Source organism: Hoplias malabaricus, chromosome 11 (genome assembly GCF_029633855.1).
Source record: "Hoplias malabaricus isolate fHopMal1 chromosome 11, fHopMal1.hap1, whole genome shotgun sequence".
Taxonomy (NCBI): domain Eukaryota; kingdom Metazoa; phylum Chordata; class Actinopteri; order Characiformes; family Erythrinidae; genus Hoplias; species Hoplias malabaricus.
In genome coordinates this window covers 16,281,574-16,306,993 of record NC_089810.1, presented here as the reverse complement: position 1 = coordinate 16,306,993, position 25,420 = coordinate 16,281,574, and the positions used below count along the sequence as shown (strand labels likewise).

Genomic DNA, 25,420 nt, shown 5'->3' with positions numbered 1-25,420 from the left:
TGCATTGCTATGGTAATGTAATGATAGTTTTGTTCGCCAGTGTTAGAGGGCTGTCAGTCAAGCACATTCATTAGTCCAGCCCAGGCAATTCTCAGAGATGTCTGATAAAACCATTTTGGTGAGTTTTGAGGAGAGGTTTATCATATATTTGTTTGTGTTTTCTATTTAAAGATTGCTTCACAACACCCAATTGATTATTATTTGAAAATAATCAAATTGTCAGTGGTGTTCCCAGGGTGTTAATGTATACTGAGCAACCATAATATTATGACCACCTCCTTAATCCTACCCTGTTCATTATCTTGGCTCCACTGATTGTACAGGAGTACATTGTGGTTCTACAGTTGCACACTATAGTCCATCTGTTGCTGTACATTCATTATATTACACCATCACCCTATACTTCAATGGTCAGGGCATAGGACCGTTACAGGGCAGGAAAGATCTGAATAGTGGATCAGGGCAGGGTTACAGTGACACTGACAGTTGTGGTGTATTAGTGTATTGTGCTGATATATGTGGATCAGACAGCAGTGCTGCTATGTGAGTGCTGAGGTTTTAAATCCTTCAGTGTCACTGCTGGACTGAGTAAAGTCTGCCAAACAAACATTTTCCCACTACTGTGAAGAACTAGAGGATGAACAGCACAAACTTTATCAGCAGCAGATGAGCAACTGTCTGATTTTTACATCTACAAGGTGGACCAACGGTGTAGGTGTGTCTAACAGAGTGGACACTGTGTTTTGAAAACTCCATCAACAATGCCCTGATGTCTGATTTCCTGATCCACTTGTACCTGCACAGCACACATTAAACACCACTACGGCATCAGTGGCACAGCAAAGCTGAGAATGATCCACCACACAATTCTTACATGCTCTGAGGTGGTCCTGACCATTTTGAAGAGTAGCGTGAAATGAAGATAAGGAAGTTTTCAGAACAACTGATGAGAACTAGTCTATAATTTGAGTTACAAAGTGCTCCAGCGAGTGTAGAAACAAATAGGTTGTCATAATGTTATGGCCGATGGGGTTATGTTAAAATTTCCCACTTGTATTAAAACCCTGAACCATGTTTGTTCTTATGTATTTTAGCGGGCAGTATCAGGGTCTGGGATAGGATTGGAGCGCATGAGAAAAGAAGCCCAGCTCGCAGCACAGCGGTACGAGGAGGAGAGACAGAGAGCAAGAACCGCACAGAGAGATGCTGTTAGAAGTTTTGTAAAGGTACACAAACACTAATACACTGTCAGGTACATGGCAGATATATTAGGATGCTCTTGAATACACACTGGCTATAACTTTAATGAAATATTCCACTAAATAAATATTAAGAAATAATTCAGAAGGGGTTTTCTCAACTTTCTTTCTTTTTTTCAGCAGAAATCAAATCAGAGTCCCAATAAACTCAGCCCTACTGACAGTGAGGTGAGTGAGGTTTTTTTTTTTTTTTTCCCTATCATCTCACATCTTCATGCAGAACACTCTCCAACAACCCATACATTACTCCTCCCTAGTGTGTCTGTGTGTGTGTTTGTAGTCTTACCCTGCCTTCCCCCTCCCCTCAGACCCTGTACCCCTCCAGACGCTCCACTCATACAGATGACTCCGCCCTTTTTATGGTAAGAACCTGTCAGCATGTCGTGAACTAGCCTATTCCCTCTCACTCGGTCACAAACTTACTATAGTATTGGTGTATTTAACTCTTTATCTAAATCAGCGATGGACGATATATTCTTGGCCAATTTTTTTTTTGTTATCAGTCTGCTATTAGAATTTTAGCCAGTATTATAACCTATAACTTTTTTTGTTGTGCATATTCCCTGAGGCCTTTAACTACACAACTATGTTAGCTGCGTGGACATCTTTCCACAGAAAATATTTTTCCACAGTTTCTGCAGAGAACAGTCTATATAGTCATCTGTTACTATTTTGTTTAATTGTCAGATTTGAAGATAAAAACGAATGTAAAATATAATCATGCTCAGTGCGTGCACACACAGATAGTGGTGTAACCAGCACAGGTGCGCGCACAGACCAGGTTAAACGACAGAAAAATACTCTCAGCCACTAAAGTGCAGGAGCTCTTGCATAAAGCGTATGAGTCATTCAGTGTCTGAATTTATTACTATAAAGCAATGAAAAAAATTATTCTCATTTAGAGCCACTTTATCGCTCTTTCTCTCGCTCTCCAAAACAAACCAGACAGAGCCAATATTTTACTGGTATTTAAAAAGATGTCAGTATATTTATATGGTCATATGTATTGACATCATTTGGCATCAACCAAATGTTGCATTGTTTCTGTTCATCAGTGCAGTATACATGGAAATGGTGTAATGAAATTTTATATGTTATCATTTTAAAGTACCAGCTATTTCCAGTATCATGGTACATTCTGGCACCATGTTACCTGTAAGCTTTTCTTGTAGCTATACATTTTTCAAATTCAGTACCTATTCCTACTCTTAAAAATGCTTTTGCTAATATAATCACAAGCAGCCCCAACAATTATTTGAACATTTGTGCCATGCTTTATAAAAGTATTTTTATTAATGTGTAAATGTCATTCATTTTAAACATTGCAGTAATTCTCCTCTAAGCAACATATTCAGCAGTCTTCATAGTTCATTATTGTTTCAGAAAGACACCCCCTTCCCTTTTAATATTTCAATTTTTCAAACACTTTCTTTTCTGTATTTCTGTTCTGTGTAACAAAAATTACATTCCATTCAGTAAAAAACATTTGTAAAGTTTGACAATGTTCAGGTGGTTAATGTGTTTAACTACATTATAGGGCTATCAATATGATTAATCAGTGAATGTTGAATGATCTACACTGATTGTACCTCAGCTTTATTATGCTGCCTGTCTTTTCTGTCTTTCCTGCTCTTTTGTGCTAACATGCTAACTTTCTTGTAAAATAGACGTGCTTCCTCTTGCATTCCCGCCTCAATGCTTCTCTTCTGCTGTGCTTTTTCTTTTCTTTCTTTCTTTTCCTTCTTACCTCTTCCTGTGCCTTCTTTTGGAATCTGTCTCTGTTGCTGTCTCTCTTATATGGCCTGGCTTTGCTGGTCTGTGTCAGAGTGAGTTCGAGCCATTAATGGTCTTTGAAATAGACATAGACACCAACACTATAAAGAAGAGGCCAAGCCCTCCTAAGCAGGTGAAAGATTTTTATGGACATCATATATGCACATTTTTTCATGGGTGTTACTGTCAAAATCTGACTACATGCAGTTTGTTCTGAATCACTTTATTTTGTACACATGCAACTGAATAAACACCAGCCACTTCACAAACAGAGATTAGCCATTGTTATTGTGCATGTGACTGCTCTTATTTTTGTCAGCATGTGTTGCATGCTTGTTGCCTGTATTATGCTTCGGCCAGTAAGGTATTCTCCAAAGCCGTTACAGATGCTACCTAAACTGGATTTTCATTAAGGAAAATAAGTGATTGTATATCATTCAGTCAGATAACTCGTTCTAGCTTTATAGCTCAGGTGTGTGCAAATGTATCACCTATATCCAGTCATTCTCCTTTATTTCTCACTCTTTTACCAATACCCCCAGCTCAGTGTGCAATATATTTAGCTAGCCTAGAACCTCCCCCGATACTTATTATTATTTTGAAATTTGTGTATTTTTAATTCAATTTGTTGTAGTTCCTGATTAAGGTTGATTTTAATTGTTTGTAATGCTGCCAATATTTAAAAAAATTACAAAGGGGCTGTTTTTTCAATTTTAATTATTTTTCTACTACAAGTAGAAAACTCCAGCTTATGCTTGCTAATGTTTTTCAAACCTGCATGCTGTTTTCTTTAGCTTTTTCTTCTCACGTCTCTTGTTTTCACTTGTTTCTTATATTCTTGTCTCTCTATGTGCATACGAACAGTCTGTGTCTGGTAAAGCAACGAACGGGTGTGTCTCTCCCACTGTAGACACTATTCCCTCCTGTTCACTGCAGGTACACTGTCTGAACTTTGCAGATCAAATTGATGCCAAAATTTTCTTCCAATTTGACTCTGTACTTCTAATGTCAGTTCTAGAATCTTGTTTGTTACTGAGCCTAGCACACAATTGTAGAGCTGATTTGTTACCACTGAGCAAACATTTGTAATATAGTTGGCTAAAATTAAATGTAATTCTGCTTGACCTTGTCATCTTTTCTCCCTCTATTCTGGCCTGCTCCTGTAAACCACAGCAAGGGGAAGATCGCGCATCAGTCTCTCAAACAGGTCAGGGTTTTTTTTTGCTTTATCAATTTGACAGACTAACAGCACAGTCCTCCATATACCAATATGACTACTCATTCTATATCCCATATCACACACAGCCATCCAGTCACCTACTTACCCCAGCCCTGCTCCCCCACCCTCCTGCCGCGGGGCCAGTCAGCGCCCTGAGAGTTTCCTTTTCCGCCTCAGCCAAAGGGAAGAGAAAAAAAGAGGTATACATATACCTGTATGCTGGCACACAATGTTAGGGAACACTTTAAAAAACTTGTGGAACCTCAGCTGTACTTCAACCATTTGTGCTGGGAAATAAAGCATGTTTATATATATATATATATATCTCCATTTTTAAAGTATATGTGTATGACTGTGTAGGAGAATCAAGGGCTGGAAGGTCAGACCCTGAAGACGGGACTTCTAAATCATCTCCAGCTGCAGGTCCTGCAGGAGAGGAAGCTGAACTAGTGGAACAGCTGAGAAAGGTCTTTTGTCATACAGTATATTTCATACATATTATTTGCAATCTCTTCAGTCTGTTTGTGTATTGGAAACCTGTCTAATATGTTTACGAAGCCCTGGTGTCAGCAAACGACTAAAAGAAACAAAGTGGCTAGGTCAGATATGCTAGGCCTCCTCTATCTCTGCTCATGTCAACAAGTCCTCCAACCATTGGAAATCATGAAAAGTGATGAGGATATTGCTTTATTCGCCAAATAGGTGGGTAATATTGACTTACATTTGCTGTTTCAGATTACTTGGATAGGAACCCACCCACTCAATCCAGGGGACAAACTACAAGAAACTAAATACAGAAAGTGCTACAAAATTAAACAACTTGCGTTACAAACATAATTCAAACAGTGAATAAAAGCTTACAGACATGTTAAACTTAGGCCCTATACAAACCTCTCCTCAAACGTATCGTTCCACCTTAAGACGCTGAGCTTTTGAACATAATGAATCCAGAGAGAACTGCACAATTGTAGATGTTCTATGAAAGCAAATCTGTCTCATCAGACTGAAATATTACCACCTTTTGAATTTGTAGCACTTAATTTTTTTGCACTGAAATTGTGCATCTGAATTTTGTTGCTTTTGAATTTAAGTCTTCAGATTTTCACCTCTGAATATTTTGCTTCGTAATTATGCATCTGAATATAATAGCTCTTGAATTGAACTCGTGAATTTTCAGGAACACACTTTCATTGTTATTATTCAAGGTTAATAAATCCAGGTAAAAAAAATTCAAACAATATATTTCAAATTTGCTCAAATTCGATAGGCCAAATTCAGATACCAAAATACAAGTTAAAAAATTCAGAATACGTATCCGGGATACAAAGGATAAGCAATCAATTCGTTAGGATTTTCTCTTTGGCCTTAAATGGTGCAATAGTTGCATTCTGTCGCCGCTAGATGGCAAAATACGAACACAACTTCCATACCGTGGAAAAAACTACGTTTAGCTTCCTTCTGCGGATATTATCTCTATTTTCAAAGTGTCTCAAAAATCTGAAAGGATTAATCGAATGCTTATCCTTTGTGTCCCGGATGTGTACTCTGAATTTAACTTGTATATTGGCATCTGAATTTGGCCTTTCGAATTTGAGCACCTTCAAAATATATTGCTTTAATTTTTTTAAATCTGAATTTATTAACCTTGAATAAAGACAGTGAAAACGTGTTCTTGAAAATTCACGAGTTCAATTCAAGAGCAATTATATTCAGATGCATAATAGCGAAGCAAAAATATTCAGAGGTGGAAATCTGAAGACTTAAACTCGAAAGCAACAAAATTCAGGTGCATAATTTCAGTGCAAAAAAATTCAGTGCTACAAATTCAAAGGTGGTAATATTTCTGATAAAGGTGATTACATTTCTGATGAGACAGATTTGCTTACATAACGTTCCCTTCAAGTCCAAGATATTTGGAAACACAGGTGGCTTGATGTCAGCTCTTGTCACTTTTCTTAATTCTTGTGATTTTTCTACAGAACATTGAGTCTAGGCTGAAAGTGTCCTTACCCAGTGACCTGGGGGCAGCCCTGACGGATGGGGTTGTGCTGTGTCATCTGGCCAATCATGTCCGGCCTCGATCAGTACCCAGCATCCATGTGCCCTCACCTGCCGTGGTGAGTGAATATCTTGCTGTGTATTTTTAATAATTTGTTTGTGTTTGTGGTGGTGAGTGTTTTATAGTTCTCCTTTACATTCAGCCCAAGCTGACAATGGCAAAGTGTCGGCGGAATGTGGAAAATTTTTTGGAGGCTTGTCGCAGAATTGGGGTCCCTCAGGTAGGCTCAATTCCACATCTAATATGTTGTGTAAATAGGTGTTTAGCTTAAATGTGTAGGGATAGAAAATATAACTACTAAATATATAAAATCAAGTAGCAGTTGAGAGATTCTCTATATTTGCTCACTACCGTTCATTGTCTGAGACATTTTTAATGACATTACATTTTAATGGATTAATCATGAAGGCCCTAATCTATTATAAAAGTTATTCATTTTTCTAACAAACCTAAATAACCTTGTTGCCCTATGCTTCTCATTTAAACACTTCAGTTTTACACAGCTAATACCAGTAACTCTTTTTCTCTTCCCCCCCTTTATCCCCTGTCTCAAACCACACTGCATTTTAAACCCATTCATTCATTTGCTCTTATATTTTCCCCTAAACTCACCTTTCCTTCACCAACACTTCCCTGTCTGTATGTACATGTTGTGTTTGTGTTCTGCTGCTTGTTTGGAAATGGGAAGGGATGCCTGTGCTCAGTTGCTGATGTATTGGAGGGTGAGATGCTGCACTTGTACAGGCTGCTGGAAGCCTTGCTTTCTCTGGCACCTCCTCTGCGGCCCTCTCCTCCCACTCAGTTGGCTGGGTTTGCCCTCTTCTACCTATCAGTTATGTCCCTGCTTTGTGTCCTCTACTGCCACCTGGTGCCACGTATCTAAACTGCACTTAATGTGGACAAATGTGTGAGTGATTATTATTGCAAACAGTTTGTACAGCACAACTGACCTAGTCAGCTTATGCATATTGATATCTGGATACACTTACGGAGTCGCACAAAGTGTGGTGTTCAGTACTCTGAATTGCAGGTTGCAGATCTCAATGACAAAGCACAAAAAAGAATGCTACCTCTCAGCCTTAAGAATGAGGAACAAGCCTGCTTTTGGAAGCTCCCTGCTAGCTTAATATGTGTCACCAGCTGTGCTTATGTATTTGTTGCCCCTGTGTTTGAAAGAGGGGTTTTTATATTGGTGTGTCATAAATAAGGCAATTAACACTGAGAGTAGGACAAGGCAAGACCCTGATTATTAATTATTATAGTCAGTAGTACTATTAGCAGTTGTTTTTGATGTTGGTTTTAGCTTGTTTTTGGTCACCAAATCTCAGACTTCCCTTGTCTGTCCTTTTTGTGCCTTACTGCATCTGTTTTTCTGGGGCTTTTTCCCTTCTGAACATCTCAATATGTATATAGAGAACATTTCACCATATATACAACACAGGCATATGCTTACAAACCAGATAATGGCAATCTCAAGGCTAAACCAAGTAGCTCTGTTACCCATTAAGTTAAACATAGTATCTGCAATAATGGTTTTATGGTTTATTTCTGTACTGGCTTGGTATGTGCCAATTTAAATATTGTATGTTTCTGTGTAACCTCAGCTGGCAAATATTGAATCATGGGCCATAGCTAGAGATCTTTGTCCCGTTATTTCGCCTAGCAGGGTCTCCAAATCAATGTAAATGCCATGGACGTACTCAGAGTTGATACATTTTAGGGGGGTTTGTATTGTTTTTAGGAAGGTCCAGTAAGTATAATATTTCTTAAAGATGCTGCAGAATTAATTAACTGGTTAAAAGAATGCTTTAGGAATGCAGTTGAAGTGCATGAGAGAAGCTGAATGGTGTGGTATGTATGTGCTGATGATTAAAGTATGATATTAGTAGAATGGTTGAACCTACTGTCAGTATTTGTTTGTTTGTATTTACCCTGTTGCCTAACTTTCCTATAATCTTTTTACCTGACAAGTCTCTCCCACAACTTTTACAATAAATCACTGAAGTGAAAATTTAATCTGATTTCTCTTCTTCACTCTGTTCTTTATGACTTTTTCCTACCTTTTCTCCCACTACTGCACACGTCTTGTTTTCTGTACTGCTTACACTAGACTTGTGCTGTAGCTATTCTCCAGTCTTGACTGATTCAGCTCAATTTCAGTGATAAACATGGATATCAAAATTCAACATTTTCAAAACGCATATTAAATTACTTAAACTTTAAACAATGCACCTCCAGCACACATTCTGCCCTGCGCCGTCGTTTATGTTGAAATCCAAGGTTCAAATTTTATATATATATATATATAAACAATACTAATAATAATTGAACAATGTTCAGCCAGTCATCAGGGTCTGTTTGTGAATGACAGAGGAATATAACATCTAAAATAACTACTCCTCTTTCATCCCTATTTTCTCATTTTTACTCAAGGCCATAGGTTTGATTTCCTTTAAGTTTCATTCCAGCTTTAAGTTATATTCTTCAGTTTGACATTTCTTTTAATATACCATCTTGATAATGCCATTATTTTTTTTAAGTTCTGGTGTTTTTTATTGTTTACTTCATCATTGACATGCCCTTTTCCTCTCTCCAATTTTGTTTGTACCCCATCCCCATCTGTGTTTGTGTTTGTCTGTCCCCATGTTATGTCTGTTTGTGCATATGTGGCCTCAGTCCCAGCTGTGTCTGCCCCTCCACATCTTGGAGGAGAAAGGTTTGCCTCAGGTGGCCGGAACAGTGCGTGCTCTCCTGGATTTGGCCCCCCCAAAAAGCTCCCCCTCACCCAGCACAGCCCCAGCCAACCCCAGCTTTCCTTCCACACTTGCCATGTAGGACTGCCTTAAACACACAACCCAGGGTATGGAACGGGCGAGGAGTCTCCTCCCACTTTTGCACACTCAGACTCTGTGTTCCTCCTGTTCTGTACAGGCCACAGAGAGACTCGGAGGTTTCTTGATTTTGTTGTTAATAAACACTCCACCCTCCACCACTGATCACTTTCCACCCACACTATAGAGAGACCACAGCACTGGCTGACACTTCACAGCTAAAAGAAAGATGAAAAGGTTGCAGTGAGAAAAGAGGAGTGGAAAGTTTATAAGTATGATCGCTGCACACACGACCAGCAAACATATATAATGTCATCTGTCACATTTTCTCTTTAGGATTATTTTTATTTTTTGCACCATATTATTATTATTATTATTATTACTATTATTCCTACTATTATTATTGATCATGACTGACAGGGCATGTCTTATATTTATCAGGGTGAGTATTGGATTTGTGGTTGTGATGGTGACGCAGGTTGACACTATCTCGACTTAAAAGATAGTGTTGCATTGGGTTAAAAAAAAAAAAAGACGGTTGAAATAAATGACACTAATTATATGCGTTAGAATAACTTGTGGGTGCAGTTAAAAGCTATTCCACAATAGTGGGACAGGGATGCTCAATTCAAGGCAAACACATGTATGTTGCACAGGACATTGATCAGAACTGTACATGTGTAGCCACAGGGTGATGCTGTTTCTCAAAGCTGTATGGACACGAGTAGAAACACAGCTGGTTAAGACTAACTTGGTCTCAAAATTCAGATTTTGTAAAACTGTTTAATATAGTATGCTTAAGTGATACAGCAAAGCACTATGTGTGGTATGAACTTATAGGGGGCTAGCGACATGAACACTGTTAAAGATTGAAACACTTATTTACAGCCTTGTTTTGTAGGTGCTGTCTGTATCTTTCTGAGCACTGACCAGTGCTCATAGTAACAAATTTTAACTCGGAATTGTTCTTAAAAAAGCTTGCAAATGTAACTTTGTTGTGGTTATTCTTTTTGTGTAAAAGGTCATGCATGAATAAGATACTATGTGAATTGGGGATGTAGAGTAGGAGTGCACAAATGCTCTCCTGTTGCTTATCAACAGGACTGTGGTGATTTAACCACCTTTGCATGGCTTGCTTTTCTCTCATCAGTCCCCATATTTCGTCCCTCATCTGGAGCTATATGCTTGTGCCAGACGTGCACATTCTTGCACCTGGCTGTATGTTTTCTAAAGGCTGTCATCACTGCTGAGCGAAAGACTGATTCAACAGCATGAGTATAGATGATCACTACACCTTAGCAGGCTAACTGGGGTGTTTTGATGCTTTAAAACATATAGGTTGTAAAAATTTACTTGGTGATGGTTATTTTGGCTGGTGTTAGAGAATATTCTTATAGGTGGGGGGAGGAGGCACTGTTGTTTTCACTACCCAGTGAATAACGTAGCATCTAGGTCAGTGCACCAAAGCTTGCCCATGTTTCTTTTGATAAAAAAAGAAAAGAATTTAAGAAAATATGCCTAGAGAAACTTTTTTTTATTTTAAATTTAACTTGCTTTTTTAGAGACTTTTGTTTTAAAAAGGGAAGTTAAAGGTGATTTTAAATATATCATAAATGTTTTTGCATTTTTAAATTTTTTATTTTTATTTTGACTAGGGTATTCCCCAGCAGAAATTATCTTGACCCTTCTGCAGGATTTTCTCCTGCGTGTCTGTACAGTAAATTAATACATTCCATACGTTTACAAGTATGTACTGCTGCCCACATAAGAGGACCCACTACGTACTTCACATTCACACAGTGTGGATTTATTTAACGTTCAAACGTTTATCTTTTTTTTTTCCCTTTCTCTCCCCATTTGATTGTCCCATCAAAAGGTTTACTGTTATGTTATAAAGTTGGGTAAATATTAAATATTTTCTGGTATGAACATTGGGTTTATTATAAAGTGGATTAATAAAGCTCCCATTTTGGCAATGGTGTGATTTTTATTTTGTTACAACTTGCTATAGATTATACATCACTTCTTTTTTCCTTTTCCTTTTCCTTTTTTACTCCCTTTAGACTTGGCTTTTTTTCCCTTCTTGTAGGGGCCGAGGCATTTCCTAACCAGAGTTCCTCTCCACCATGACTGAATCTGCAGTGGAGAGAAAGAATGAATATTAGCACATTCCAAATACAATGGCAAACAATTTGAAGCAAGATGTCTGTTAGCTTAGGCTTAGATAGCTTAGGCTATCCTTGTTTGTTGAAAATCTGTCATTTGGACAAAAAACGGCCATCCACAGGTTACCTTAGTTGCAGCATCTCTCTCCATTTGCTCTTTTGCCAACTGTTTGCACAGATTCTCCTTCTCCAGTCGATCTTCAATAATGACCTGTTCACACGCTCTGTACTGAAATTCGTAAAGAAAAGTTAAATTCCCCATTTAGCACAGGGGTATTGGAAAGTGAATGAGGTCCAAAAAAGACCAACTCACCTTCCTAGCTAGGTTCTGTAACATTGTCACATTGTTGGCCTTGTTGATATTTAAAGTATTAAGTTCTTGCTGCTTGTCCTCCATATCTTTTTCATAGCGCTCCATCCAGTACTCCAGTTTTTCCCCCAACCTCTTAGAGCACAGACAATAACAGAACAATAGATGCTTAGCATTTGTTTTTATTTTGGTATTGTATTTCTATGGTATTTGTATATTTACATTTTTAAGCATTTTTTGCTATTAATAGAAATATCTTTAATATGCATATTTTGACATCACAACATTGATTAAAACATGGCCATGGAGCTCCAAAAAGGGTTAATGCTTCGCCTGTAGTAATTTTTTAACTAATACCACTCACCGTTTGATGCTCTTTAAGGAACGATTTCATCTCCGTGTGAACCCTCTTCTCTTCTTCAAGCTGTTCCTGTAACAACTAATAGGACAAGTACACTATGAAATTATCAGGGCAATCAAACCATATAGGACAGGTAAATAAATAATCAGAGGAGGTAGTGTGTAATTTGAGGGAGATAGAAAAGGGAACTCCTGATTCAGACATACCCTTATCTCTTCCTCTAGTTCCTTCTCCTTCTGAGTGTTGAGTTTCTCTCCCTGGTAAACCAGCAGGTCAGTGCTGCTCTTCACGTACTTCTTTTCGAGGCTTGTCTTCACTTTAATTTCCTGCAGCTGGTCTTTCAAGTGTGCCGTCAATTCCTCTCTGCTCTAGTTTGAGATGGAGGTCAGTTTTATCAACTGCGTTTAGAAGAATCAATTTTCTTAGCCACTTTAGCCCTATCCTGTTTAAACATGAACTGATAAAACATGCTTTTGCTTTTTGAATAAACTGCTGTACAAGTGAGATGAACAGAAAACAGGTCATTTACTAGAAAAGGATTTAGAAAAGGATTCTATATGGCACAATTGGTTCCTCTTGTTATAAGCTAGAAATGGGTTCCTCTATTGTTATAAGATAGACATTGTGCCATATAGAACCCTTTTCTAAAAGGTGCTATAATAGACCCATCTCTAGCATATTCACCAAACCTGTTATTACCTGGAGCTCCACGGTTTTTTCTTTGCGGATGTCAACCAACTGTTTCTGTAGAGCTTTGGTCCTCAGACGACCTTCCTCTTCCCTACAACACAAAAACTCTTGTTTTATGTGTGTGTATTGCATTAGAGCACAGCTTATTACTGTGTTGTACTGTACATATTTTTTGGTGTTTAGTATGAGACCTGGCGATTATTTCCTGCAGGTGAGCCCTCCTTTTCTTCTCCTCTTCTGCTGCCTTTAGTAGGCTGTGAAAAGTGCCCTTCTCCTGCAGCTCAGCCAAAATATCTTTGATCACTTCAGCCACAAATTGCCTGTAAGCAAGTTCATTTCATTATATCACAAGATTTTTGGATTGCAGTGCTTTAAAAGAATAAATAACACCACTTTTTAAATGTAATCGTTCAAAAGTGTAACCATTTCAATGAGTTATGTAAATAATAAGGCTTCACAGTACAGAATTGTAAGGATTTTGACACTTGTTTGCAACCTCAGTTTTTCTCTCAATTGCTATATGATGGAAATGTCATTTATCAGTCTAAGCGTGTAAGCGATTCCTGTTTGTGTTGGTGCCATTTATATATGAGCCATATGTTACTAGATTACCATTTTGCATTTGGGCATGCCCTTCTTGCAATCATTTTTTAAATAAAATAGATTTGTTTTAGCTGAACCAAGTAGTGTACACCATTAAGAAAATTTGTGTTCTTTAGTAATGACATTGATAATATATTAAGCTAGACACGGAGACAACAATTTGAATGTTTTTATGGTTTTCTCAATAAAGGAATATATTTTTTCATGGGGTTCTTTAAGGAACATAATGATGGTTCCTTTTGTCAGAAGTGGTTCCTTTTTTTTGTACATTCAGCAATGGAAAATTTTTAACACACAAAATATCAACAATCTACCACCTTCTTCCCTAAGTTTTCAAAACTAAAAATATAACAGCAGTGCACTGTAAAAACTGAATATATATATATCATGCTCCTATTCAGGCGTTCCTCAAATTGTTGCTAAAAGGATAAATTAACCTGTCTCTCTGCACTTTGGCCATGTTTTCATGGAAAAGTGGGCTTTCCACCAGAGTACGGTTTAGTTCTCTGTGTGAAATGTGCAACTCTTGCATGGCTTCATGAGCCTTTGGGTGATGCTCAGCGGCCCTCTGTGATTCCATGACCAATCCAACATCATCTTCCATGACCTACACAAAGAACAGGTAAATGAGGGGGGTGCTGATATAAATACAGGAGGAGTCAAAGGTCACAGGACACACTTTTATCTGGATATTATTTTATATACTATTTTATCTAATGGGCAGGGGGGGGGGCTATATTTTAGGCTAAGTCTGTGACGTGGTGACCACTAAAATTCGCCATATGGGATCAAGGTCAAGTTTTTCTAATGGGAAGGTGGTCATGTAGCACATCAAAATAAAAGGGTGTGCTGTGACCTTTGCTTCATACACTAGTACAAAATTAGCCTAAGTAATTGATATTATCTTTAAGGTAAACACTACAAATGAAATTGGGAGATGATACATAAATCTATCTAGTCGCGCCAGAAGGAGAATTTCATAAAACAAAACCTAGAGAAATTTTGGGTGCATACATTAGCAGTAATCCACTGAAGAGAAGCAGGTATCTATGCTGTGTCTTTAACGCTATATCATTTGAGACCAGTGTGCGCGAACTGACAAAAAACACAGACTTCCGCGGAATAGTTTCGGAGATTATTAAATTGATCCAAATGTTTGCATCTCCCAGGACCAATATCAAATCCTTTCTGCTTGTAGTGCGTAGCATTAATCTTTTCTTATTTCCTTCTTATATTTGTGCTCTAAGTACTTAACCATTCCTGTAAATGTAGCCTCATACTAACCGTCTTGCCCGTGGATGTGTTTGGTATGATGTTTCCTAACACCGCCAGCTGGTCAGCACAGGCCTGGAGAACCGCAGACACGCGCAGTATCTTTACATCTGACAGCGGGGAAGACATTTCTAAGATTTAGCTACGATATAGAGCCCTACAGCAGTGTATATAACACTCAAACCGACAAAAAAAAAACACCGTTACCACGGCAACGCTCCACGCGCTACGCAAACACAACGGAGCCGTTAAAGGAACAGTCATCCATGTCTCACACAAGTGATTTTGTATGTTCCCACGAAACTTAAAGTGATATTCCCTCTGTATTGCTTAAAATGATGTTGGCAGAGGTATAGGAGTCAAAGACTTTATTTAAAAAAAACTGCATTGTGGACTTATATTTTGCAGTTTTATTGCGAGTAAAATGATGACTTGTTTTTTTTTTACATTTTTACTTCACAGTTTCATACGTGATTATTATTTCGATTCGTTTCTAGCTATTTAATATATACAGTTTTGTCAGTGTACATTTCAAAAAAATAAATCCTTATGTTGATGTACATCATCAGTCTTGTGAAAAGTCGTCATTCATTCATTCATTATCTGTAACCCTTATCCAGTTCAGGGTCGCGGTGGGTCCAGAGCCTACCTGGAATCACCGGCCGCAATGCGGGAAAACACCCGAGGGGGCGCCAGTCCTTCACAGGACAACACACACACACACACACACACACACACACACACACACATTCACATCTACGTATACTTTCGAGTCGCCAATCCACCTACCAACGTGTTTTTGGACTGTGGGAGGAAACCCACGCGGACACGGGGAGAACACACCAACTCCTCACAGACAGTCACCCGGAGCGGGAATCGGACCCACAACCTCCAGGTCCCTGCTGCGCCACTGTGCCGCCAAGTCATTATTCAGGGATTTTTAATTGTAATTTATTTATTTATATTGTGTTGTTTTATTGTTATTATTATTTTGACAACCTCAGTTTAAAAACATAAAACTCTCAACACTGCAAAACATTTGGGCTGCCAGGGAAGCGGAACTTTTACATTTTCAAGGTATTTTGAAATGATTCCTCAAGTGTATATGTGAATTTTTCACATCGGTCATTTAGATAGAGCGTCTGATTCTGAGACGAAATAAGCTTGTCCTATTAGTTTTGCTCGTCATTTAAAAAAGAAAAAAAAGTTAGTTGCTTCGCTTTTGCTGTCACAGTACTATTTTTAATCAGTTTTTTTTTTAAATGAAAATAAGGGCATATTTTGAGCAATAGTATGAATACTGGTATGCTCAATGGCTCTTATATTGAAACATTTTTTATTTTTGTGTTTGTTCCATGTTCACTGAATTTGGTCGATTTGTTAGCGCTTGTTAAAAGATTAAAACCTTGTTTCAAGAAGTAATTCCCAGCTTTACTTAGAGATCTAGGTTTCATTTGAAAAGTTGGGAAACCTTGGGAACAGCTGAGATAAACCAAGCCTGATTTGTAACCATAGGGCTAGAGGGCTTTTGGCTATGGATCAGCAGAACTGCACACTCTGGTGTGATGGAGCTCCAGTCAAATTTCTCTGGGATGAGATGAAGTGGTGCTTATGGCTTTGTAATGTTCTTGTGCCTGGATGCAACCAAATCTTCACAGCAATGTTCCAGCAGCTTCCCAGAAGATTATAGGCTTTTACTGCAGGAACATAGGAGACAAATGACCTATTACTACCCTTGGGAAAACAGATAATCAGTCATACATCTTGTGTATTGAACCCTTGGATTTATTTTTTATTTTCAAATGTCCATATAAGTTCACACTCCAAATACTCTGCCTTATTACTTTAAATAATTTGTAGGAGTTATTAAATTATGTGTTTAGCTTAATAACTAGATAATAAAATTGATAAGCTAATCTGAAAATCCTTTCAATGTTGCTTTACCTGATATTCGGCCTATGAGTGAAGTGCTGTGAAGTGGAGAATGTTTTTTTCTGGGCTGAGAGTAGTTCTTTTTTCTAACAGCAGAGGGCTGTAGACTGTGAAGGTGGGTCCCACAGAAGAAACAGACCGAAATAAACGAGCCCAGAACCTATCATTGATATATGCTCAAGACAAAATATCAGGCACTTTTCTGAGGTGTATAGATTGTACAGATTTGCAAAATTTGGAATGAATGAATCATTCTAGAATAACTAGACAGTTCTGTATATTATTATAATAAATAATAAAAAAAGTTTTTATTTAAGTTTCTGAACATTAACCCTCCATTCTTGAACTTTTGACGTGCTATTACTGACGTGCAGACTGACCAATTAAATGTTCACAGAGAAGGTTATCGACCAATAACGGTAGCTCTACAGTCAGACCGTCCAATCAGAAGTTTTAGGCTACTTCACCACGCCCCCTTCTTACTCAAGCGAACCAATCGGAGTAGGGGAGGGCGGGACTAGTTAGTGAAACGCTTCTCGAAATTCTATGTAAGCTCTAGAAAAACAAAATCCCGGACGTTTGTGAAATTCCGCCCGGAAGTCTAAAAAAGAGGACTTCTTGTCACCCTAGTGTATGCAGAGCCTATCACTATCAACAAGCTACATTTGTGATAAATTTGTGTTTAAAATACTTCTCTTGAAGATTGTGGAAGAATAGAACTTCTTGAGTTTTAAAGCAAAAAGTTATAGCATTTTATTCATTCATTCATTATCTGTAACTCTTATTCAGTTCAGGGTCGCAGTGGGTCCAGAGCCTACCTGGAATCATTGGGCACAAGGCAGGAATACACCCTGGAGGGGGCTCTGGTCCTTCACAGGGCAACACAGACACACACACACTCACACATACGGACACATTTGAGTCACCAATCCACTTACCAACTTGTGTTTTTGGACTGTGGGAGGAAACCGGAGCACCCGGAGGAAACCCACGCGGACACGGGGAGAACACACCTCACAGACAGTCACCCGGAGCGGGAATCGAACCCACAACCTCCAGGCCCCTGGAGCTGTGTGACTATAGCATTTTAATTACATTTAATTTAAATTTAGAGCAGTTTAATTTGCCTAACTTGGTATTGCACATCCTATATTGTATTTGCACATCACTAAAGGATATTTTGTATAATATAGCTTTTGATTGGATGCCTTTATGCTGAATTTGACTCATCATTTTGTGTTTGTTTGGGCACAGACAAAACACATTTACAAAACGTCAGGCCACTCATTAAACACTGGTCTTGGAGTTGAGAGAAATATTTAAAATATATATTTCATTAATGATTACTCAAACATGTTTAGAAAAAAATCACACAACATTAGTCTTGTTATAAACATGCAGACGTTAAACAACGCCTTACGTTTGGCAGTTTTAATATTTCTAATAACTAGATAAATGAAAGGGCGGCACGGTGGTGCAGCAGGCAGTGTCGCAGTCACACAGCTCCAGGGGCCTGGAGGTTGTGGGTTCGATTCCAGCTCCGGGTGACTGTCTGTGAGGAGTTGGTGTGTTCTCCCCGTGTCCGCGTGGGTTTCCTCCGGGTGCTCCGGTTTCCTCCCACAGTCCAAAAACACAAGTTGCAGGTGGATTGGCGACTCCAAAGTGTCCGTAGGTGTGAGTGTGTGAGTGAGTGAGTGTGTGTGTCTGTGTTGCCCTGTGAAGGACTGGCGTCCCCTCCAGGGTGTATTCCCGCCTTGCGCCCAATGATTCCAGGTAGGCGCTGGACCCCCCGCGACCCTAAATTGGATAAGCGGTTACAGATAATGGATGGATGGATAGATAAATGAATATGTGTAAGTACTCAAGAATGCATGCAGGATGTGTTCACAACGGCCTGAATAGTGCCCACTAGTCATAGGCATCCTAGTAATGGCAGGATTGCGCTTATTGGGACGCGACCCAAATCGGCCTTTCATAGCTAGTTTGTTTATGTCTGGCTCCATGTCATAAGCCCAAAACATTTTCCCCAGCTGAGAGCGTGGAAAGAGAGTGAGTGAGGGAGGGAGGAAGAGAGATAGAGATAGAGAGTGAGCGAGCGAGAGAGAGAGAGAGAGGGCGAAAGAGAAAGATCGGGGGAGGAAGACCTGAGAGCGGCTCGTGTGTGAGAAATGGGCTCCAGCGCCCAGAGAGCCGTGTTAAACAACAGTACGGGCGTGTTTGGATGTGGAGGACAGTGTTTGGAGTACTGTATGTTTGAGTTACTGTGAAGTTTGTGAAGTGTGAAGAGAAGGAGATGGTGTTGTTGTCCAGGACAAGATGGCAGCAGCAGTGCACACAGATGTCCATGCCGTGATGAGCACGTTATAAAGTGTGTAAGATGTTCGGAGAAGAAACGGATCCTGTCAAATCTGACTCTATGTGAAGGTGAGAAGTCTAGGCTCTCTGTGTTGTCCCCATTTGCTGCGCTTAAAGCGAGTAAAACTTATATTTTAGCACGTTAGCTGGCTAGCACGGACAGTCTAAAACGCTTAATGTGGCTTAATACAACTTAACGCGTTGAAATATTGAGCTACTGTAAATAAAGAGGTTTCCATTCGGAATAGAAGAGGGGTTATTCCAGTTATAGGTGAAGAAAATTTGGTGTTTAAGTTTAGAGTGTTTACAAATAACTTCATGTTAACGGTTACACGAAACCACGCTAAGCTTTGCTCTAAAACGATGTTAAATTAGATGAGAATGCGTATTTAACCAAATTAGTTCTTTATTTTTAGAATGCCGGTTCCTCGGTTTTGGTAAATAGATGGCTCTGATTACTAATGTGCTAGAACTGCGTGGGGTTTTAGGTCGTTTTAGTTTAGTAAGCCGTGTTAATCTTGGTGTGGGAGCTGTCAGCACGAAAACAAGTGAGGGAGTAGCTCGATTTATTTTTAGCTAATGTTAACACAACGCTGTAGTTTTGCTTTTATTATGAACACCTGCTAGCTCAGTTACATGTATAACACGCACTAGTACGAAATTATTTATCAAATTAAGCGTTTAAACGCTGTCCCTTGAGCGCTGCAGCAACAGACAGTTGTTATCGAGCGACAACTTCACACGGGGAATTTGAGTTTTTGTTGGTTAAAGGGGTGGGCGATGCTCACTAATGCCATTTATGATATGATAACATGCCTTCCCAAGGGTTGTAAGCACATTATAACGTGACAGCATCTGTATGATCTCAGACTACAACATGTACACAGAATACATTAAATGTGTTTAGATTAAAATGGATTTATTGAGTTTATTTATTTACCAGCACCAAATGCTACTAGCAGGCGATACATTTACAGATATCCGAGGTGCTTTAATATCCACAGCACACCTTACTTGAAAAGCCTTTGTGATAAAGGACTCATTTCAGTTACTATTAATAATGATAATAATGATGATGATGATGATTATTATTATTATTATTATTATTATTGGACATATAATTTTGTCTTTAAAATATTAAATTCTGACATCATTAAGACCTGAATACACATATTTGCCATTCCAAGTGAACAAATGTGATTCTGGAAAACCATGTTTACATGAGTCAAAGCAGTGAAATCGTTTATTCCCTCAACATTTAAGTGATGTCATATCTAATCAGGTTTTATCAACAGCTGTTACCCACTTCACATGAGCTAACACTAGCTGAGCTCACCAGGGCAATGTTTACAGACTGAGGAGGTCTTTTACATGATGTGTTCTGCTAACTTTAAATTCCCTCTCGTGACATGGACTAAACTCCTAAACTCTAAACTCTGTTATTTCAAAGAGAAAGTCATCTAAAGTCTTAAAACTGGCTTAGATACAACTCTTCAATCTTTTTTGGCTAACATGTTTTTATTTATTGAATTAAAAAAAAAAACCAAAAACTGCCACAGACTTTCAGTAAAATGACATCCCAATGAAAAACACACTGCTTTTACTAAGTACAGTTTAATTTTCTTTGTACACCTTTATCTTACAAACATTGTACTTTTCAGAAACCCAGCTCTGGCCCTTCATGAGTGAGCTGAGGAACATTGCTCTGTGGAAAAAAGACTCAAAAAGAGAACCATTCCTCTTAGTTAAGTTGAATATTTCAGTTAAAGGGGCACTCCAGAAAAATGTAACCAAATTTTCTGTTTTTAAAATTAGAAAAATCCCTTTTTCATGATGTATATCTTATCTTTTCTGAATAGCTTTAGCAGTGGTGCTAGCAGGCAGTCCCCGTACAGCTGTATGATGTCCGGTACTACATTGAGAGAAAAACATATAAACACAGTCCTGATAGATACAAATTATGTCCTATAAAGGGGGCACGTTTCGGCTATATAATGTTGTATGCCGTGACATATAAATTATCAAATGCTAATTTTGGACAAAATACCCCTACAGGATTAATGCAGGACAAAATAGAAGAAATAATGTAATTGAGCATCATAGTATACATTAGTATTGCAGTAAAATATATTATTAAGTTAATAAAATTAATGAACCATATCTTCCTGAATGTTGCTGCTCTGTGGAAAAAAGTGTTTTACAGCCCTTGTGTAGTCTGTGGTGATAGGACTGTTTGCATCAAAAGGTCCCTTGCACAGTTCAACAGATTAAACAGTAACAAAACCACATTTAGTAAAAGAAACTTTATTTATTTAGCATTGGAATGTTGAACATTTCTTCCAGCAGTCTGAACCAATAAATGAGATACATTTCATGTACTAATGTTTTGCTATTGTCTTAATATTGAAGAAAATACTTATCAGTACTGTTGTGTGACTGTTACAGACACTGAACTGCTTGGTACTAGAGCATAGTTCATACATTGGAAAGCTAGAGGACATTAACTGCTGACAAATGATAAGTCATTCAGATATGTGTGGACATTTTGGATTTTTGAAAATTGTGGGTAAGACGTCTAATATGAAAGTAATGTAGAACAGCTTGAACTAAACCAATGGTTTTGTGTCTGGAAGTTTAATGTCCATGGTTATCTTTTCATTCCTGATTTGATAACAGACCTATTATATCATTAAATTGACAAGGGAAAACATGTCATAAAATTAAAAAGGAAGTATGGATTATCTTTTAACTTCCTACAGATATTATGTTTATGGAACTTTGTGTTTACATTTCTAACACCAAGTCAAAGCACAGTTAACCCCCCACACACATACACATACAGCATTGTAGAGCTCTGTTTGTTCTGAAGAATGGGCTCATTCACTGGGAGGGGAAGTTCAGCAGGAGTCACACGATAGCATGTCTGCTATTTTAGCAGAACCAAGTGCACTGGTGTACAGATCAAAATAGTTGTGGCTGTGACTACAGGGCATGTTTAACTGAAGATAGCTTCATGGTACTGACATTTTGTACTTGTTCATCACGTAGTTTGATGTAAACCTGGTTTTGTTGTGCAGTTTTATCAACATTCAGACAACAGTATCATGTTAGCTATCATATTCCTTACAGTAAAATAATCATAAAATGAAATATCTCACTGGTCCAATTTTAAACAAGCAGGTTTCTTAAAAAGGGACTAATAATGCATAAAATATTTACAAGTTGCATGGCGAAATGTGACATTTTGTGCCCACAGTCAATAGGCAGTGTCCAACATTTCTATCATAGGCAGTACAATAATGTTGGCCTCATCTCTTAACTGTTTCAGCAAATTCCCTGCCTTGCAAACTTTTTGGTAGACCTTACCTGCAAGAGCTGTATTTCAGAATGCAGATGTCTGAATCAGTTGTACTGGATATTTAAATGGATTTATACTGCCAGCTCTCTAGTGCAAGTCTGGGTAATGTCTAATTGAGCCCATGTGTGAATAGAGCAGGTCATTGTCTGGAGTTCACAGTGAATTCATAAATCTTCACAATCATGAATCTTTGTGTGGGAACAGATGTTAAAAAAATTCTGAAATGGATGAATTTTGTCCATTACATGAAAACGTCAGTCAGATTCAAATTTTTAATACACATTTTGATGACTACTTTGATGGCTATATGAAATGGGCCTTTATTGCACATGGAAATCCCTGTTTATAGTTGGAGAAAATAGATTTTTGATGGACATTGGAAATATTACTAGATTTATATGGAAACTGGACCAAATGCAATGTCTTTTAGGGGCTAATTTCAGTCTGGCCCAGTAATGAATGTATTTGAACATCTCTGGTCTGTCCATGCTCACTGAGCTCCTGCATTCTTTACCCAGCAGCTTCCCCAGACTAAACTGAACTAAGTATTTCAAGTAGGTGAGAATCTCCTGCTATACTCTACATGTGTGTAAGGGCAAATGTGCAGTGTGTCCACACCCATGTATCCAAAAATGGCCTAGACTTTGTATGTGAAAAATATTAAAGTATTAAATGGCTTGTTTCCAAGAAAAGATCCAGTAGCTGGGTGCTTCTGCATTCTCACACATATCTAAACCTGCCAGTTTCAAGACTGTTCTTGCTTTATGCCAGGCATTCTTTGCTAAGTTACTGATCAGTTTGTTGGCTGTGGTGGTTTACAATGGTTGCCTCACAGGCTGAAGTTCAGTCCCGCCCCTGTACCGAAACAGAAACACATGTTGCTAAAACAAAGTAGGCTCTATACTGCGGGTGGCTTTACTGTTATTTAATCTCTTTTTTTGGCTCTGAGAGTTCAGAAAGACTCATTAACTGCATTTTTGCATTGTTGCTGTTAGTGTTAATATCTCTTGGTGCTTCAGAACACTTGGTCATTTATGTGAGAGGCATGTCCTTTTTTGTAGTTGAACACTTTTACTGTTGTCTGAAGACAACATGCAAGTTGAACAGTCAAGATGGTTTGCACTTTGTTTTTGTATCATTGGTAGGATACATAGACTTGAAGCTGCCAGATTTGCTAGGTTCTGTTTACAGGTTCTTCAAATTCTCTGCAGATACTGCAGTGCTTCTCTAATTAAGTGTTCTAAACACACTCACATGCTGTTTTACTGGTGTCTCGTGAACACGATCCACTGTTCTCTTGATATAGAGGCTTCTCTGTTTTTCAGGCCAGTGACCCTGAACATTCTCGTTACAATTAAGACTGATTTGCTTTAGACCTACTCACTTATGCCCAAAACTCACAAGAAAAACTCTATTGGCATGTGATGTTCACCCCTGCTATGCTTGGCTAGAAAATATAAGGGCTGCTCCCTCAGCCTTTATGCATGCTTAACAGAATGAAATACCTTGGGTTTTCTGTATCATGGCTTGCTTGAAATTAAAAAAATATTTCAGATTTGCTGTTGCTTTAAATCAATGATTTGACATTTCATAACAATATTATAAGTCTATATACTTTGTTTAGCTTTAACATGTAAAGTTTCTTCATAGAATGTAGGCAATAGATAGAGAGGCACTAATAACATGAAATGGCATCAACATCTTACGTTTGGGTGCCAGTGGCATCAACATCTTTGGTACGGGTTACGGTGCCATATGCCAGTGGCATCGACATCAATGTATGGGTGACAGTGGCATATTGAATTTTTCCCCCCTTTTGTGACATTGGCGTATGTCGATGTCATTGACATTTGTTTTTGTGACATTGGCACATTTTCCATTGTGGAAGATCTGCCAGTAGCCTACGTTTAACTTCCACTTGGATGTTTAGGCACCTAGCTAAACATAGTGTGCCTAAACATCCATATGCTAGCTAAATGTAGATAAGAAAAGCAGAAAAGTACTGGCAAGGTAGTTGGTACATCGCATTGGCACAATTTACAACTCTCCGTGTCAGGTACTTGAAAGCTGAGATTTCAACAAAGATACTTATGACTTTCTGAATTAGGCTCAATATATCACATGCAATTCTAACCATAATCCAGATTTCCTCTAAATATTTTTATTTGTCAGGCTTTTGCAAAGTTTGGACACCCCTACACAAGTTATCTCATTGATTTTCTAAGGGACAATAAATAGCTTCTAGAGGGAACAAACTGCACATTTATTTAACCTGCAGGGGAAAAAGTGAGATGCGGCCTGGCACATTAAATACTTTTTATTCTCAAAACAACTAAATAAATAAATACAAAATAGTAAATAAATATAAATGGATTACTAAACCTTAATATATATATATATATATATATATATATATAGTCAAAGTTTTTCTTCGTCTGTATAGGTGGTGTTGTTTTTCATTATCCTTTTAATAATTAACTACATTTGGAATTAAAGTTACAGGAATGTGATAACACATTTTAAAATGGCATAAAGAAATGCCTTGATATTAAATGATTGACCCATTCAGGCTGAGTATCATTTGTATGTGAAATGGGTGGAGCATTCCTTTTTAATAAATTTTGTATAAAATCAATAGAAATGTCCTCATTTAAGAGCACTTACTTTAAATGACACAGCGTCTTTATCTTCATGACGTCTGGCTTTTCTTTTCTGAATTCATATTCATATAAACAATACATAATACACCCAGTTTGTCTACTTTAACTTTAACATATGACTGAAAAATTACAGCAGGTACAGTGGCCATCCTGCTTGGTCACATGAATAATTACCCTGTGTTGTGTTTTTGTATTTTGTAGTGCAATAGAGTATTTACTTTGGAAAAAATGTGAACCTGTATACTGGTAGGCTCATGTTACTGATTGCTAGAAACCTGGGCATTTTCATGCATGGTTTGAGTCTAAGTGCTGGTTGTTAATTTTTCCTTAAAACTACCTTGACCTAGGTCACCTTGTTCTCTACTGATAAATGGAATATTGGAAAATTTTTATAGTTGTTAGTTCAATAAGTGGGAGGAGGGAAAAAATGTACTAGACTAAATCTATTTCAAGAGGATTTCCTCACCAGCCTTGGGCCAGCTTAGATCCTTTCAATGCAGTAAACACTTAGCCAGTCATATCTGGCTCTCTGTATTTTATAATTTGGGGTATTTATTTTACCACTTACATGCC

At 38.1% G+C, this 25,420-nt stretch overlaps 3 protein-coding genes across 17 annotated transcripts in view; 2 read left to right on the top strand and 1 right to left on the bottom strand.

Moving 5' to 3' along the window:
- The window catches only part of lrch3 (leucine-rich repeats and calponin homology (CH) domain containing 3), a 31,930-nt gene extending 20,828 nt beyond the window's left edge, over positions 1 to 11,102 (top strand). Inside the window, exons 12-22 of one of the 14 annotated variants that reach the window (XM_066684651.1) lie at positions 1,095 to 1,226; positions 1,380 to 1,427; positions 1,568 to 1,621; positions 3,085 to 3,165; positions 3,897 to 3,968; positions 4,206 to 4,239; positions 4,338 to 4,451; positions 4,612 to 4,718; positions 6,231 to 6,368; positions 6,453 to 6,530; positions 8,987 to 11,102. In XM_066684651.1, the coding sequence (XP_066540748.1) occupies positions 1,095 to 1,226; positions 1,380 to 1,427; positions 1,568 to 1,621; positions 3,085 to 3,165; positions 3,897 to 3,968; positions 4,206 to 4,239; positions 4,338 to 4,451; positions 4,612 to 4,718; positions 6,231 to 6,368; positions 6,453 to 6,530; positions 8,987 to 9,145 (1,017 nt within the window). In that variant the 3' untranslated portion in view covers positions 9,146 to 11,102. Of the gene's footprint in view, positions 1 to 1,094; positions 1,227 to 1,379; positions 1,428 to 1,567; positions 1,622 to 3,084; positions 3,166 to 3,896; positions 3,969 to 4,205; positions 4,240 to 4,337; positions 4,452 to 4,611; positions 4,719 to 6,230; positions 6,369 to 6,452; positions 6,531 to 6,998; positions 8,686 to 8,986 lie in introns of those variants that run through there. The other 13 variants (XM_066684650.1, XM_066684649.1, XM_066684653.1 and 10 more) reach the window with 13 other exon arrangements.
- iqcg (IQ motif containing G) lies at positions 11,045 to 14,742 on the bottom strand. The gene is made up of 9 exons (XM_066684664.1): positions 14,555 to 14,742; positions 13,708 to 13,877; positions 12,859 to 12,987; positions 12,677 to 12,758; positions 12,184 to 12,345; positions 11,981 to 12,055; positions 11,620 to 11,751; positions 11,434 to 11,535; positions 11,045 to 11,277 (listed from the first exon to the last, which is right to left on the bottom strand). Exons 1-9 carry the CDS (start codon positions 14,669 to 14,671, stop codon positions 11,161 to 11,163), a joined length of 1,086 nt encoding a protein of 361 aa, XP_066540761.1. The 5' UTR covers positions 14,672 to 14,742; the 3' UTR covers positions 11,045 to 11,160.
- Positions 14,743 to 18,581: 3,839 nt separating this feature from the next.
- Positions 18,582 to 25,420, top strand: part of hipk3b (homeodomain interacting protein kinase 3b) — a 37,797-nt gene continuing 30,958 nt past the window's right edge. For both annotated transcript variants that reach the window (XM_066685440.1, XM_066685441.1), the window contains exon 1: positions 18,582 to 18,898. The gene's annotated coding sequence lies outside the window, so the exon portion shown is untranslated. The remainder of the gene's footprint in view (positions 18,899 to 25,420) is intronic.